This window comes from Paracoccidioides brasiliensis (genome assembly GCF_000150735.1).
Source record: "Paracoccidioides brasiliensis Pb18 unplaced genomic scaffold supercont2.2, whole genome shotgun sequence".
Classification (NCBI taxonomy): domain Eukaryota; kingdom Fungi; phylum Ascomycota; class Eurotiomycetes; order Onygenales; family Ajellomycetaceae; genus Paracoccidioides; species Paracoccidioides brasiliensis.
Window position 1 is genome coordinate 1,260,767 of NW_011371359.1, and position 14,606 is coordinate 1,275,372.

At 46.5% G+C, this 14,606-nt stretch overlaps 4 protein-coding genes across 4 annotated transcripts; 3 read left to right on the forward strand and 1 right to left on the reverse strand.

The window, feature by feature from the left end:
• Positions 1 to 767: 767 nt before the first annotated feature.
• PADG_01593 (uncharacterized protein) lies at positions 768 to 3,111 on the forward strand (the record flags this gene model as incomplete). The annotated part of the gene is made up of 2 exons (XM_010758681.1): positions 768 to 2,964; positions 3,080 to 3,111. The coding sequence occupies 2 exons, from the start codon at positions 768 to 770 to the stop codon at positions 3,109 to 3,111; spliced, it is 2,229 nt and encodes a 742-aa protein (XP_010756983.1).
• Positions 3,112 to 4,386: 1,275 nt separating this feature from the next.
• On the forward strand, positions 4,387 to 4,887 carry PADG_01595 (uncharacterized protein; the record flags this gene model as incomplete). Its single annotated transcript, XM_010758682.1, has 2 exons — positions 4,387 to 4,531; positions 4,613 to 4,887. 2 exons carry the CDS (start codon positions 4,387 to 4,389, stop codon positions 4,885 to 4,887), a joined length of 420 nt encoding a protein of 139 aa, XP_010756984.1.
• A 77-nt stretch (positions 4,888 to 4,964) lies between these two features.
• On the reverse strand, positions 4,965 to 6,766 carry PADG_01596 (uncharacterized protein; the record flags this gene model as incomplete). The annotated part of the gene is made up of 2 exons (XM_010758683.1): positions 4,965 to 5,589; positions 6,699 to 6,766. The coding sequence occupies 2 exons, from the start codon at positions 6,764 to 6,766 to the stop codon at positions 4,965 to 4,967; spliced, it is 693 nt and encodes a 230-aa protein (XP_010756985.1).
• Positions 6,767 to 7,087: 321 nt separating this feature from the next.
• On the forward strand, positions 7,088 to 9,381 carry PADG_01597 (uncharacterized protein; the record flags this gene model as incomplete). The annotated part of the gene is made up of 4 exons (XM_010759211.1): positions 7,088 to 7,153; positions 7,301 to 8,855; positions 8,949 to 9,134; positions 9,215 to 9,381. 4 exons carry the CDS (start codon positions 7,088 to 7,090, stop codon positions 9,379 to 9,381), a joined length of 1,974 nt encoding a protein of 657 aa, XP_010757513.1.
• Between the last annotated feature and the right edge of the window lie 5,225 nt (positions 9,382 to 14,606).

Here is a 14,606-nt window from a genome sequence, read left to right on the forward strand (position 1 = left end):
CCAGCCCCAAACCCACCCGCGCACCCCCTGTTGAAGAGGCAGAGCATGCCCAGCCCCCAATGCTTTGGTAGGCGAGGAAAAGCACCCACACGTAGAGTGTCAGTGAGAGCCAAGATCGCGCCGGGCGTGGGAATCGCTGGTGCAGCCGTATAATACTGTCACGGACTGACCTGTATTGTCACCGTACATCCAGCGTTGCATGCAGGCCATACAAACAACCCGTAATTACCTTCTCCCCCAATTCCTCCTTCTAAACAGAGCTGCAACGGCCAACCTCAGCTCCCTCAACTCCTTCAACTCCTTCAACCTCCCTTCTTCTCATTCTTTTCTCTTCCCTCATTCTCTTCCCCCTCATTCCCCCACTCCCTCATTCCCCCCTCTCTCTCTCCAAGGGCTTTAAGTGTTTTTCTAGGTCTTCACCACTCATTACCTCTCTCCCCCCCCTCTTCTTCCTCTTGGATAACCCTCATTCTCTCTTCCTTCTTCTCTCCCTGTCGTCTACCATTTCGCTTTCCATGCTCGAATCCTCCCGCAGTCCACGTCCTCCTTGATGCCGCTGCGGGCCATGATACTCTCGTGTATCCTTTCTCTTGCCCGTCAGCTCGCTGCCTTCCCACCCTAGCTTGTCACTCCTCCCGTTCTACCTCGTTGACGAGGAAGAACCCCTCAACTGTCCCTGTTGACGCTTTTACCCGTCCGTCCCATTCAAGTATCACCACGCCAATTTATATCCGTTGCTCCCCTTTACTGTCCATTCCACTCTCGAAATGACTCCCTTCGTGATTCCCGAGGGGGGACTCTGTCTCCAGAGGGCTGAGAAGCCCGGGGAATTGTCTACGGATTCTTCCACTCCAAAATCTAGCCAGATAATGCGGCTGAATTTGGCGCAGTCTACCCTCAATGAACTCGTCCAGAGTCTGCGTAACGATCAAAAAGCTCGTATCCGTCTGGGAAAACACCAATCGCTACACTACGGCAACAAATCACAGACAATTTTCTCCTCACCAGAAACCCACCCGTCCGAAGTCTACTCTATTTCTCCATCGTCAAAGGAAAATGCTTATTTCACCGGTGTGCTCAGTCATAAACTTGAGGTAGAGAAAGCTCGTGAAGCAACTGCTGCCACCGATGAGGCACTGGCAAATCTTGAGCAGAGGCTGAGTGCCTTTGAGAAAGGAAAGGAGTCGAAGAAAACCCCATTGATTACTACGATTGACCAGATGAGAGCTCTTGGTGCTGGAGATAATCGCAGTGCAACTGGAAAAGCAGCTGCTTCCCTAGCCCGAAAGCCGATAAGCAAGATAGATGTCGAGAAAGAACGCTTTTTCCAGAATGCCGCCAATCGATCCACATCCGTCAGCCCAGGCCTCCTTGCAGCACGTTCCCCAGCTTCTGTTTCTGCGCTCACTCCCACATCTGCCCCACTGCCCCAGAACAAGGACAAAATTCGGCTTGAAGCTCTCCGTGTTCCTCTTACCCATCTCCTTGCTATTCGAGCAGTTTCTGTCAGATTCTTGGCCCAGAAAACCCGTGCCTCACAGAAGGACTGTTTGGCTCTCGTACAGAAATACGGTGTTGAGAACCGGCTAGATCGAGAAAAGCATGGTTTAAAAGACAAGGCATACAAGGATCTTGATGTTTGGAATTTTCCATATCCTTCCCAGAACGAACGTCAAGAAGCAATTGAGAATGCCATCTCAGCCTTTGATCGAATGCGCATCTCACGAACAGATAAACTGTGGCAGATGCTACTCCCAAAAGCTGAGAGGGGAAAGGGTAAAGTCTTGTCTCGATTGAACCTACATACTGGCCCGATTGCCACAGCTACGACCCCACGAATCCAGGTTCAAGCTTCTGAAGACATGTCAAAGGATGGGGACGGAACGGGCAACGAGTCAGAACGGACCAACGGTGCCGTTACTCCCAACCAGCAAAATGGTACTAATTCTGCAAAGGAAGGAACTGAACATAGGAGGAAGTCGACTGAGAAGATTGGCCAGACGAAACGTACAACCACCAAAGCAAAAAATACCACATTGACGGGGAGAGTGACGAAAAAGACCGACAAAAAGAGGGATAAGAAAACTCCAGCAAAACTAGATGCCAAGCACAAATCTGCAGAATTTGTTCGTGACTCAGATGAAGATACAGATATGGTTGATTCACCGCCATTGGGCTCGTCCGCAACTACCACTACAGAGGTTCGAGAGAAACAAAGTCAACCCAAGGCTAACAGAACATCCGTTAAGAGCACTCCGGCCACTACGTCTACATCAAAACAAGCAGAACCAGAAAAGCCAGCCAAAGTGAAATCGCAGTCCGCCGTGAAAACGAATCCCTCTACTACAGCAGCTAGTCGCATTGCCAGCAACAGTTCTCCACAAAAGCCTTCTCCACTCGGGTCATCACCTCCTACGAACGCATCCGATCTAGAAAACGGTGGGCAATCCGCGAACACCGCACAATCTTCCAGTTCCTCCTCACCGCTTATGATCCAGCATTCCAGAGCCAAAGCTTCCTCCGCCCCTTCGGGAACCCAAATACCAAGTAATGTCAATGGTGATAAGAAACCTGATCAAAACTCCTTCAAGCGCAAAGCAGATTCTGATTCACCAGCCCCCGGCCGCACAAACCATGAGCCAAATGGGATACGACACCAAAAGTGTCGTCGGCTTCCCACTCCAATAACGAATGGTCGTTCAATGGAACCCAAACGGCGTCGCCTCTCCAGTCCATCAAGCGGCAGCACTACAGGTAGTGCCTCCCCGCCCCTTAGCCTTGAGATACTTCGCCAGCGGTTACGCGACAAAGCACAACAATTTAAACGGTATTATGCCAAGTATCGACTTCTCCATGAGGAAATGACTAGTCATCCAGACCCTCCTGCGAGCCAGATTGAAAAGCTGGAACGACAGCACGAGCGATTACAGAAGATGAAAGAGGAGATTTGGGAAGAGGATCGGCGTTTGAAAATGGGCTAAGCTGCTATTTATTTATTTTTATATTTCTATATTTTTTGGTTTATCAACTACATATATTTGCATTTGTTTCCCTCCCTTTTTGCAACATTAATCACAAGAGGACCCAGCTCTAAGTTACGGTATTTCATGAGTATTGGTGTGTGTTTTCCTTTTGACTAGCTGTTCCTGGAATTTTTTTTTTTTTTTTTTTTGGCTATTTATTCGAGACGTAGGAACTGGAGTTGAATGGTAAGTGGATACTATGCATGCTGGCTTATCCTTCAGTGAGATTCACAAAGTAGGTATGTTATAATGGGTCTTAGCATTGGCCTTATCTATTTTGATTCTACTCATACCTTTTGAGTACGTTTGACTTCGATATAATAAAACACTGGTCTTTTGAGTTCGCTTTTAGCTTTTTTATTTTCCTAAAGAAATGCCTTTGTCCACATATGAAAGACATTTACATGGTACTTTTAATCTGAAGATTTTTAATCGGAAATACTTAAAGAAACGAATTAGTAAGAACCAAAGAAATGATGCAAGATGCTGGACATTCTCAATACTGAAGTCGTATGGAAGCCTGTCTGTCAGATGTTTTGTAAAGTTCTACCGTTCTTACCAAGGAGCTGGCTAATACGGTAAGCGTGCTCTTCGTCCATCTGTTCGGCCTTGAGGCCAAAGGATCCCAAGGGAAATAATGACTTGTTGCCAATTCAAATATCTTTACACAAGGATTAGATGGGAGAACTAGGTTTGAGTACAGGGAGGGCATACCAAGCAACCCAAGGCCCAGATATCAATCCTAGAACCCCAAGTATTTCAGTGGATTAGCTCAGGTGCACACAAAAGCTGTCAGCATTACCGGCCACTGATCACATTGTCGACTCCATGCAGCTAGGTAATGACATGAGTTCTTGTACCAGGTTTGGGATATAACAAAGACTGCATTACACCTCCACCCAGATCACTAATTTTAATCAAGTTTGTGGTGAAGTCTGTGTCGTCCAGTTCGCCCCAGTGTCTCTGTGTGGCCATCAAATATTTCAGCGCTTCATACCTTCTAGCCACCTAACAGGACTGAACTCAGGGTGCTGCAAAAATACCTCAGCATGCGCAGCCTCGACAATTGAAAATAGAACATTTGCAGGTTGTAGATCTGCATTAGTCAGGATACTATCAACTTTCATGCCTCAGGCGTTGATCTACCACAGTGAGTGATGCCTAGCTGCTCATGAAGAAAGTAGACATCCAACAAGTCTTGTTTGGAAACAGCTTGTACATAGGCTGCCTGGTGCAGCCTTCTGTTGATGTTTGGTACTTCACTTGTCAGATATCATTGCAGGGAGCACTAGACACCAGCGTGTCCCATTTGAGCCATCATGCTCAAAATAATCCAGCAGTTCCATAACATGCCCCCAACCTGATGGTGAATGAGGACAAGGACAATCCTTCATGGCCTGCCTTTCTGATTGACCTTGACCTGGCCATCAAGACACAACGGGATGGGTCTTCTGGTGCACGGGGCAAAACAGGCACCAGAGCATTCATGGTCATCGGCGTCTTGTACGGTGAGAAGCATTGTTTCATGCATGATCTGGAGTCATTCTTCTGAGTCCTGTTCTGGATATGCATTCACTATGATGGTCCAGGGAAGGGAAGGATTGTCGAGCATTTTGATGAGTGGGATTATGTGAGCACTAAAAAACTGGCCATGGAGAAGAAAGGGTTGATTAGTGATGAAGATGACTTTCTCAGGATTTTAGAGGATAATTTCACCCCATACTATCAATCCCTGATCCCTTGTGTAAACCGGTTACGGCGCCTTGTCTTTCCAGACGGCGGACGGTGGAAGAAACCAAGTTTCAATCTATCTCAGAACATGATTGAAACATTTCAAGATTGCGCAATAACTCAGATGCTGTAAACTAATAAAGATTCAGTGTATCAATAGAGTGAATTGCTCTTTGTTTTGTCATTTGATACAGCATGCCTTTGACTGACTCAGTGAAGACTAAGGACAATCATGATTTGAGCGGCTCTCCTGCAACTCCCTTTACATGGCTGTGTGGGAAGCCTGCGACGCTTTGGTGGCGGTTTCGTTGGACTGTCCTCTTCGCTGCCCGCACGGTAGTCATAATCTGTATCGCCAGAGTGTGCGCTCGAGCCATCCGTGTCGGACATGGTCGTGTCGTCTTCGACACACTGCACGGGTTTCCCGGGCAGCCTACAGTCCTGGGTATCGGGGACCTCGCGCTTCGATCGTGCACGGGTCTTCCGTTGTCGGGCCCGGAGTCGGCTGCTTAGCCCATTCTCGTACCGCATCGAGCTTAATATGTCTTCTTCGAGGCGATCTGTGATGACTGGCACTTCGACCACGACCATGGGGTGCATGGCACCGGTACCGACCCCGGGCCGACGTTGTCTCTTGAGCGGGATAGACCGTCCACTGGCAGTGCCAGGTGCCGGCTTCGTCGCTTCCACCATCTGCCTTGGGAGAGTGAGATATAGATGTTGCACGGCTAGAAGTGCGGGAGATGTGAAGGTGCTGTCAACACTGGACCCGTCCGTATTGCTGTCGTCAGAGTCCACGGTCGGCGGATCGTCGGGCAGCGGGCCATCACCCTGACTGCTTCGGGGTCATTCTCGTCGTCTATGCGATGTATCCTGATCCGGCCCTCGCTCCAATAAGCCAGCCTGTGGAATCGAATCCGGTACGGGCGTTGAACTGCCGTTGCCAGGAAGAGTCTTTGTGCCGGCGGATCCGACCAGGCCGCATTCTACGGCGGTCGACGGATCCGGTCAGGATTCGTCGGCTTTCTCCTGGCCTATGTCCTCATACCCATCAGGAAAACCTAGGAGGCGCCCTGGTGTTAGAAACCGATCTAGCCAGATAGAATAAAAAAGAGAGGGAAGAGAGAGAGAGCGAGAGCGAGCCGGCTACCTCAAAAAGGGGGATTGGAAAGGGTATAGACGTTCCAGTCGCTGCAATGTTCACAGAAGAGATGGTGATCTGGATCCGAACCAAGGAGACCGCTCAGGTACTTTGGAACGGTGAATCCACGGGGAAAAGAGAGCATTTATCTACAGTTTCACTGTCCTGGTGATAGCTACATCCTCCGTGTTCCTCCATTAATATATCAATAGTTAAATAAAATTTATATTAAAGTAAAAATTATTATAATTTTAAATAATTTCTTATATAATATAGTTTAATTTAATAATAATAATAGTAATTATTATTATTATTATTATTATTATTATTATTATTATTATTATTAAAAATATAAAATAGCATATTTTTTATTTTTTTACTATACAAAGCTTATCATATAACTAACCGTGCCACGCGCACTCACTACCTCCCATTAGTGATGGTGATGGGAGGTAGTGAGTGCGCGTGGCACGGTTATATGTGTATTTATATTAGTTAGAACTGGTAAACTATAATAATGACATCAAGTAATTATTTTATAAAAGTTATTAAATAGGTTTTATATCATGCATTCTACTTCAAATACGATGATATTCCTGACTGGATCTTCAATCAGTTTGTATCTGCAGAGAGAGAAATGGGCAAATATGACAAACAACATGTGATCCTCGTCGGGAGCTTTAGCTAACCTCTTTTCGCCTAGCTTCCCCGCTAAGCAAGACTCTGCTTGGAATTTTCGATCAAAAATTCACTTTCGTCATCTCATCAGTTTGTTGGCAACGTAATTGGCAGAGGGTTCAGACTCAACGTCAACGTCAACCTCAACCTCAACGTCAACCTCAACGGTTATCCCATCTCGTCGCCAGTTCATAAGTGAAGCGATCTTGGCCGTCCACTAGACGATGCCAATTCACAATAAAGGATAATTGGAAAGAGTGGATGGAGACAAGGCTAAAGGAGACAACGCGGGGTTTCCGTTTACCCAGCTCGATTGTTTGATTCCTTGGACTTTTTCGAATCTTATCCTGCTAAAATTATACGGCTGGAGGGATAGGTATATCTAGCTGCTTAGCTGGCCAGGGTGCCTACAGATATCGGAGAAGGATATATCTTGGTGCGCATATATATATATATATATACATATATACGAAGGGGCTTTGGGGAACGCAACACCCCTATCATAACCTGGACCATGTCTTACCCAGGAGCAGGCCCCGGGAGCGGGAAGGGGAAGCGAGAGCGCGGTCCAACAGTGCTTGTGGGTTCCTAAAGTCTCCTTCCTTTCTTAGATCACTAACCGATGGACATATACCCGGTCCTTGAAAACTTATGTTTCTCCATTCTCTAAATGTCGTGAGAGCGTAGTGAAGCTGAGATGGCAAGACTGTTAACCATTTCATTCTAGGTTACGGACTCCCGTGATCCAGCATACAGCCACCGACGTTCCCAGATACAAAACACCGCTTCTCCACGCTTTATCACCCTGGACAATGTCCTCCAGCACACCTCAGATGTTCCGTCCATGCATCAACGACAGAAGCCACTAGGTTTCCTAGCACGACCTCGCACGAGACTCAGCGGACCAGGCGCTCTGGCTGGCTCAATGGGATCAACTGAATTGGGACGAAAGAGTGGCATGGATCCAAGATTGAGGGCGGCGGGCCGACTGGCAATTTTGCCGCATTTGCCACCTCGCTCAACGAAAGTCAGTGAGAAACTGGTGTTGCTTCCGGAAACAGTGCAAGAGGAAGAAGAACTTGTGGAAGATGTGGAGGATGTTGAAGGACTCGATGGTCCTGTGGATGAGGAACCCGGGCCCACGAGAAAGGAGACTCCTGCTGAAAGGACACGCCGGATTCTGGCTAAGCAAAGACAACAGAAAAAATATGGGGATTTCGATCAGGAAAACGATGCTGCGCCGCTTCTAGCAGAGGAAGAGCGTCTGAAACGCCGTCGTGTACCCCCTGAAGCGGCTAAGAGTTATGCAGAGCGTTTACCGAAGGCGCACCGTGCGAAAAAGCTTCCTCGTGTTACGGCCTATTGTATTGCACAGGGTTACAAGATAACCGTTACTGCAGCATTTGTGAAGGAGACCCATGGCGCGAGGACGAAGCTGTACGATGATTGTTTGTATACTGCGTACCATTTGCCACTATTGCCTGGGAAGGGGGGTTATAGAATTCGGAGTAGTCCGATTCTGAAAAGTGCGGGGGGCAAAGCTGTCTTAGATGAGGAGATTGAGAGGAATGAGCGGAGGGATTACCATGACGAATACTACACGGAAGAGGACGAGCATTCAGTCAAAGCTACTGGATTCGACCGCGAAGGATCTAGAGGGAGGTCAAACTCGCGAGATGGTGGTGATGCTGACGGACAAGCGGGGCCAAATGGCATCGCAGCCCGTCAGCAACAGGAACAAGAAAGTCAACACACCTCCGCAAATAAGGACGATGCACATAATATGCCCGGATCAATTTCCATGGCCAGAATCCCACCCAATGCCCTAACGTTCGCAGAAATGTTTCTCTTTAGCTACGGAGTTGTCGTTTTCTGGAACTTCACCGAAAGGGAGGAAAAAGATGCCCTAGCCGACCTTGCATTCGCATCATCGGGTAAAGGTGGCGGTGCTCCCATCCCTCTCGCCACTGCTCCGTTGCCCGAAGAGGACTTCGAGACTGAAGAATTTCACTTTGAGTATTCGTCACAGATTTCCCGACCCCGCGTTTACAATGATATGATCACACTGCGCAGTGGGGACCATATGATCAAGCTTGCCATTAGCCATGGCATTGCTCAGAGCACGAAACTGAGCTTCTTTGAGGAAGTTATGGCACGGCAGATGGCCGAGGCGAAGGATGTGCCTCGAAGGCTGGCGTTGACGGGCCATCTAGGGATGAAGAGGCAAGAGGTATTTCAAATCCTGGGGAAGCTGTTTGAGTGTAGAGTTCAGGTGAATTTATGTAAGTATTTGCTTTGCCCTACCTCGGTTTACGGACGGTTCAGGTCAATGGATCATTTGAATGGAGATGTAACCAAGAAAACCAAACCGATAGCTTCGAACATGCTCGACGTGCCCTCATTCTTCTGGGATAGCGAACCGACTTTGCATCCCCTGTACATTGCTGTGCGGGAATACCTGGAAATCAAGCCTCGCATTCAAGTACTGAACGAGCGATGCCGCGTCTTTCTCGATTTGACAGAGATCTTATCAGATTCCATAGCAGATAATAAGATGTCGCGTATGTCCTACACATTTCCAATCCCCATGTCCTGAGAAATTTTGTTCATTTAAACACACATGTACTTACACTCTTAACAGGGCAAACATGGATTATCATCATTCTCATCGGAATTTCCATCATCGTCACCATTTCCGAGGTCGTGTTGCGTTTTGGAATTCTGTCGACGAGGTCGTCTGAAATACGTCATTATCCTTCCAAGATGATTCACCATGCATACGGTTATGGGCATGATTGGACGACATAGGTAGCCTCGCTTCCTGAAAAAATATACCCTATGTCGACACACTTTTCGGGGCATCATGTAGACAATGTTAGCCTCCATCGGCCCATTATTAAATTTAAGCGTTCCAGATTGACGTCTTTTGTCCGCGGGCACGTTTTAAGCTGACGGATTACACGGCTACATTACCCTGCTTTACCTGCCTCATTAGGAACCTATGCTCTGTATGATATATGGTTTTTCAGTTCCGTTTTACAAACTGATAGAAATCAAAAATTCAATACGATCTCTAGCCTACATCTTAAATTAATAAGCTACAGCTGCCCATGAAAACTAGCATCACCATTCTCGTTTTGCCCCGGCCCAGCCAGAAACTAACCGACACATCATCTCTGGTTAGTGAACTACCCTCTCTGCCTATCTTGCATATCCAAGTTGTCCAAATTGCAAAATACCGAAACAACCTTGGAAAGCAGTTTCTATTGCGACGCTTACACCTGTAAAGGAGGTTTTGAGGAACTAATTTGCGGCCGTGGGAGAGGTAAACTCATTATTGTTCCTTGTTGACGTCTTTTTTCTTAATTCCATAGATTTATCCGTTTTTCTTCTGAATGTTCCTTTACTATTTCCGACAATCAGGCTTAATTCCAATCGTCGCAAAGTTCATTTCAAGTAGCCGCGGTGTTCTATACATGGCCTGTCTCGTCATGTCGGGGCTTAATTTCCACTGAACATTGACGACAACCACCATTCATCCCATTAACATATGATGAATGAGCTATGAAAGTCTCCATAACTTTCCGCAAAGAGCACTTCTCAACTTGTGGGGTTACATTTTCCAAATTCAAGTCATGCTGCTCCTATTGCTTCGAATTTTACTTTCTACCTTCACCCGTGGAGACCAGGCCTCGGGGGTATTGAAAGGTTCTTCTTCGCCCGCCACCGGTACCCATTGGGGATATGACATCAATATACAGATATGAGGTACCCGAAGAAACGAAACAGCGGCATAACCGCGTGACCCGTTGATACGGGTCAAATCGGATTCTACCGGTATGGCTACATGCGGACACATCCTTTGGATTCGTAGCTCGCGGACACACTCGACACACTGCTTAAGGATAACAGATACGAAGAGCAATGAAAAAAATGATCCCCATCAGGAAACTCACGGATATTCTTCAAAGGCCGAATATGCAAGGCACTACACGAGGACGGATGAATGGGCTTATTGGATCCCCTGCTACCTGGGGCCGTTGCTGAATATCCCAGGAACAAGCGGCAAGGAGATCAGGAGTTGAATGCAATATCCTGGGGCCCTCAACTCCGATAACTTGATGTACCTAAGTATGGGCAGGGAGGAGGGGGGAATTTTTATCAACTGACTGAGAGGTTACCTGCATATATGACTGATGAAAAGGAACAACAACACGGGTACAATGGCAACGTCGAAGCATGTACAACCACGGTTTCCTGCTAAGCATCGACAGTTCGGAGATTAAATCCATTTGGCCACCCGCGTAGACTGACTGCAACTTGATGAAAATCGTTGTATATATGGACCTAGATTCATAGATAACCCAGTTGTGGGTGGCGACGAAGCTTTCCCCCCCGTTTAGCAAATCTTAAACCGACGTCCAATGCATAAACTAGTTACCCGTTCGCAGTCGGAATGACCGGGCTTTCTAACTACCACTTCCGTTCACTCCACCAAGTACGGATGCTTAGACGGACCCTGTAAATACGCCTCAAACTCAAGTCACATTCCTGGCATTCGTAATGGCACTGCACAGGCCGGAGCTACTTCTTGTAACGGTTCATTTTTCGACCAGGTGGGTGTGTCAGGTGAATTGCATCCTGGCTGGTTCAAGTGCATTGTGAGTTTTGAGAAAATAACCGGTCGGACAACATCCAACTGGAAGGTACATTGATTTTTTTTTCTTCTTCTTCTTCTTCTTCTTCTTCTTTCTTTTGGCATTGATGCGTACTCAAAACAACAAATAAACAAAGTACCCTCCGGAATGATCCCAATCCAATGGTCAAAAGGGGTCATCTTTCATCAACAACCATATTCCGTGGGCGAGGTGTTGGTTGACAAGAACCTTTTGTTGTGCTTGCTGCTTCCCGGGTTTAGATCGCAATGGCAGAACGAAAATTTGAGCCCAGAAGCAGATAAGAGGCTGTGATGGATTCTGGGGCTTGTGTGTGAGGGGGGCCCATAATAATTATCTTCTATCCAGACTGATGTGCTTCACTTAGTGGAGAGGGGATCCAGCAGTTTGTTGGCCTTTGAACCCGCATCCGGCGAATAAACCAGAGTAGTTGAAAGGCCGGTTGTCAAAGTCATAAACCGGCCCAGATGAACCAAGGCTTCTTTCAAAGTCTGGCAATGAATCTGCTTCAAAACAACAATATAAACATTCTCATCTGTCTTTTGATCGTCCGCTCCGCTCTATGCCTGGCCAGCAGCACTCTGACTCCAAGGGGTGTTGCAAGCTAAAGGGAGGGAGGGCATCAAGCACGCCTATTTCCTCACCGCACAAGAACTGTTTTCGGTATGAGGTTTGGAAAAAGGAAATACACTACAGAGGAGTCTGGAGGTGACTTCAGATTTCAGGAATGCAAGGAATCGGTGTTGTCCTGTTCATTGTTCTGGGAGAAGCTGTCCTTCAAACCCGGAACCCAACTGCAGAACGGCCTTAGTGTATTCTTACGGTGCAAGAAGATTGAAGGGAAAAGGTAAAAGGCCTGTAATCCGCTCAACTAAATAATTCCTGTCCAAGGTTCTGCTTAACTAAAATTAGAGCGGTGATAGTAGCGAAATGCTATCTGTCTTCGCTTCTTCTATGGGTGACCACGAATGACTGAGCTGTATAGTTGATTGTTAATCTTAACTATGCTTTTTAAATTCCGGCCATAAAGACCCTAGGCCCCCTTTTGCCCCATGTTTCTACAACCTAAAATATATATATATATATACATATATATATATAATTAACCGGGGTTGCGAAATCCCCCAAATTCCACGAAAGGGGGGCCCTTTTCCTTGTGGAAACAGGCTCCGCACTTTTAAAAGTACGGGGCGGCAATTGGTTGATGATAACGAGATTTTTAAAGATCAGGATTTGTCGTCAATTTGAGGGAGGAATCCATTAACTAGTGTTCTCTAGGCTCTGGGCTGGTATTTTAACAATCTACTTGAACAAAATTCTCTCAAGGTAACTAATAATAACTGCAAAACGATGATTTCACTATGTTGGCTAATAGTTGTGAGATCTGAGAAATGAGATGGGGCTTAACTACAGCATTTTGATGATAACTACATCTCACAAGGGCTTTCTTTGTATGTTTAGTTAACTCTGTGATCCCACAAGGGCGTTGTATGTTTAGTTAAACCACTACGTACTTTGATCCTCTCATGAGCGCCATTCGGGTCAAGGTTTAACTACATTCAGGTTCCTACTTGAGAACATTTTGTCCCTCCCTCTCAACGCAACCTGTTTTGCATTCAACGGATTCCTTGTTCACTTCTCCATGTGGAGACAGGACAGGTCCCAGATGCTGAATGGGAAATAAAGACACTATTCCTGATTTATGGCTTAGCGTTGGGCGACCACCGTAGAGGTCTCAGTGGAAAAGTCATGGAAGGACGATGGAACAACTCTAAGATGCGGTGGGGCGGGGGCTGAAACCGGACTTGTGTCGCATCCTTTGGCCAAGGACTCGAGAAACGACTGAAAAAGTTTAAATATAAAAACGCACAACAAATGGTTGAAGCTTGAGATCATCTTAACATGGCGTTAATAGTGGCTAAGACTCCAGAGAGAGGGAGTTTAAAAACTGAGGTTTTCTTGATAACGCACTGGCGTAGGCTTTCCACCTCATGAATGGGGATTGAAGAAGGCAAAAAACGTGGCCTGGCTATCCTTTGGTCATCTTCCTCCAGCTTCCAGACTGCTGCTGATTGTGGGCGGCACTTGAACCTTTCGGCAATTGGAAACTGGACGTGATATGGTGAAGTTAACTATTATTATTGATGGCACATGCCGTCTGGCTCATAAACCTCCCCCTTTTGCGTGATGCAGCATCATCGTGTTGACTCGTGAAACAAGACCATAGCTATTCGTTCACATCCGTCATGAACGCTGACGACATGATTGTTAAGATTTTAAAAAAAAAAAGAAAAAGAAAAGAAAAGAAAAGAAAGAAAAAGAGAAAGATAGAGAAGAAGAAGAAGAAGAAGAAGAAGAAGAAGAAGAAGAAGAAGAAGAAGAAGAAGAAGAAGAAGAAGAAGCACTGATAGAGATGTTACCGAGAACACTGTTATCTTGGAATTCCGAAGGTGTGGAGAAGAAAAGCCTGACTCTTACCGGCCATGATATGATAACTACTAGTTGGCGCTAGTTGAGAGCTGAGACCAGTCATTGATAAATGATAAATGCCTGGGGGCAGATATGAAAGGCGAGAATTGAGACGATGTAACTAATTGGACGTCGGGGGTTGCAGGATGCATTGTGACATCCTCGTGCCCTATGCAGTATTATGGCGACATCTTGGGACACCATGGAGCGTCAAAGAGTCTTCCATTATGTTTCTAGAAGTTAATCATCAGTTACCTATCATTAACTAATGGATCCAAGCAACCCCGGCCCAGTGCACACAGAGATTATGAAGCTGATGTATTCGCCAGGGCGGAGCAGATGCTCCCCTTTCCTGCTGTCAACCCCTGGACCCTCCAGTCATAATTGGAAGCACAAAGAGTGAGTGTTGTTGAAGGAAGAATTGACGGAAGAACATGTATATAGCATCAGCAAATAAAATTCGAGCCCGTTCCCTACATTGCTGGCACTTTCTTTTATCCGACGAAGCATAATATTTGAGGCGTTGAATAGATTTCGAACTGCATTTATGGTTAACCGCAAAGGCAGATATAAAAAGCAACTATCACGTCAGAATAGTGAGAAGACATCCATTGTAACTAGAACATGTGGATGATGTCTGATAACGATATCCCCGACTTTCAAGAGCAATCGCGGGACCCAGATTTTAACCTCCTCCCCCCCCCCCCCCCCCCAAAAAAAAACCCCCCATTTTCCCATTTTTCGGCCCCCCCAAAAAAAGCCCCGTCGTAATCCCCTCCCTCCCCTTGTTTGGCAAAGGTACGTCGTCCCTTTCGAATTAAGATGCTAGTGGGACCCAAAAACAAAAAGAAAAAAAAAAGGCAGGGGCCCCCCCCCTCTCCTTGGAAT